Here is a 1,426-nt window from a genome sequence, read left to right as displayed (position 1 = left end):
CACGGTGTCTCCAACCATGGCGGCGTATGGGGCTCGAGCCCAGAGCCTTGAGTGGAGAAGAATGGGCTCCGGTGATGGCTTAGGCGGACAGTCCTCCATGCAGATCTGCACTGGGAACAAGTCCTCGATGCCGTGAGCGGTCAAGAACTTGACGCAGTCCTTGCGAGGTCGTCCCGTGACCACCGCCATGCCTTTGGGAAGACGACGGTGCAGCTCACGCAACAATCCCTCGGGCGTGAGCAGCGTCTCAAGCTCGCACAGACCCGGAGTGTTGCCCACACCTTGATACAGAGCCTCGAATTGAGCCGTGACTGCTTCTAGTGTGGGGGCAGCTCTGGCGTTGTTAAGACCGTCCAGGACCAGACGGTGCGTCAACTGCCAGTCATTGTTGGCATTGCCCGCCAGTTTGTGCCGGTCGATGTCCTCGTGCGTGACAGGCACGCCGAAGTGACGCGCAGTGTCGATGATGGCCTGGCGGTAGGACTGGGACACCTCGGCCAACACGCCGTCCATATCGAGCAGCAACGCCTGCACGGATGACTTCATCGTTGTGGTGGTCTTCCGAATGGCGTGTTTGGAGTTACGAACAATGTACCACCATATTGGTACAAATGGTTGGCGAAACAGTTCGTTCAATAAACTGTGAAATACAATCAATAGTGCAAAAACAAAACTGCACATTGCCAAAAACAGAAAACTACCGTCTTTTTCCATGAATTTACATAATTGTAGTGCATGTAGGGCAAAGAGCCCTGTAACAATAAGGGTTTACTCTACTTTCAAATACGCCAGCAAGATTCGATGCCCAATTTCATGCGAGCTGGTTCGGTGCCTGTGCGTGAAATTGAGTGTGCCAAGAGATCCTCTCGTGAGCGTCAAAGGCAGGAACTATATACTATCGGATACAACAGGTTACCGGCAAGTATATGCGACTTCAGTATTGGATTCGTCAAAGATCATTATCTAGGGAGCGAGAAAATATGAGGGCCGCCAGCCACCGACAATTGATGAGAAACGTGCTCTTTATATTCCCGTGTAAGCTGTTTGGTTGCCGTTTAATATTCCCGTGTAAGCTGTTTGGTTGCCGTATAATAAGCAGTTGTAAAGAAGGCGGCATTTTTTTCTACGTCGTAATCTACGAGGGAGAGTTCAAAACCTATGCCAGCTAAATTTGAGCTGGTCCTTTCGAACGATGGAGATCAGCGTCTACTGTGCGGCGGGAAGGACGAAACGAGCGCGTGACTACGGTCAAGACTATTATACTCTCGCTACACAAGAGGGGATTGACCTGTTGAGAACGGTGCGTTCGGTGCTCAGCGCTGGCACCTCGTGGTTGTCTTGATACTATCAGTGTCGGTGAGCGCTATGTGCGTTTGCTGAAGACCACGTCTTGCTATCAAGTTGATATCAAGTTCGGTTGACTGGC

General features: G+C 51.3%; 1 protein-coding gene across 1 annotated transcript in view; it reads right to left on the bottom strand.

The window, feature by feature from the left end:
* PITG_20965 (imidazoleglycerol-phosphate dehydratase) overlaps window positions 1-546 on the bottom strand; it is a gene marked incomplete at both ends in the record, with an annotated part of 1,515 nt that extends 969 nt beyond the window's left edge. The window contains one exon of the mRNA XM_002895316.1: window positions 4-546. Coding sequence (XP_002895362.1) covers window positions 4-546 — 543 coding nt within the window. The remainder of the gene's footprint in view (window positions 1-3) is intronic.
* Between the last annotated feature and the right edge of the window lie 880 nt (window positions 547-1,426).

The sequence above is a fragment of the Phytophthora infestans genome, genomic scaffold, assembly GCF_000142945.1.
Source record: "Phytophthora infestans T30-4 supercont1.198 genomic scaffold, whole genome shotgun sequence".
NCBI classification, from domain to species: Eukaryota; Oomycota; class Peronosporomycetes; order Peronosporales; family Peronosporaceae; genus Phytophthora; species Phytophthora infestans.
This window is presented reverse-complemented; position numbering and strand designations above follow the sequence as displayed.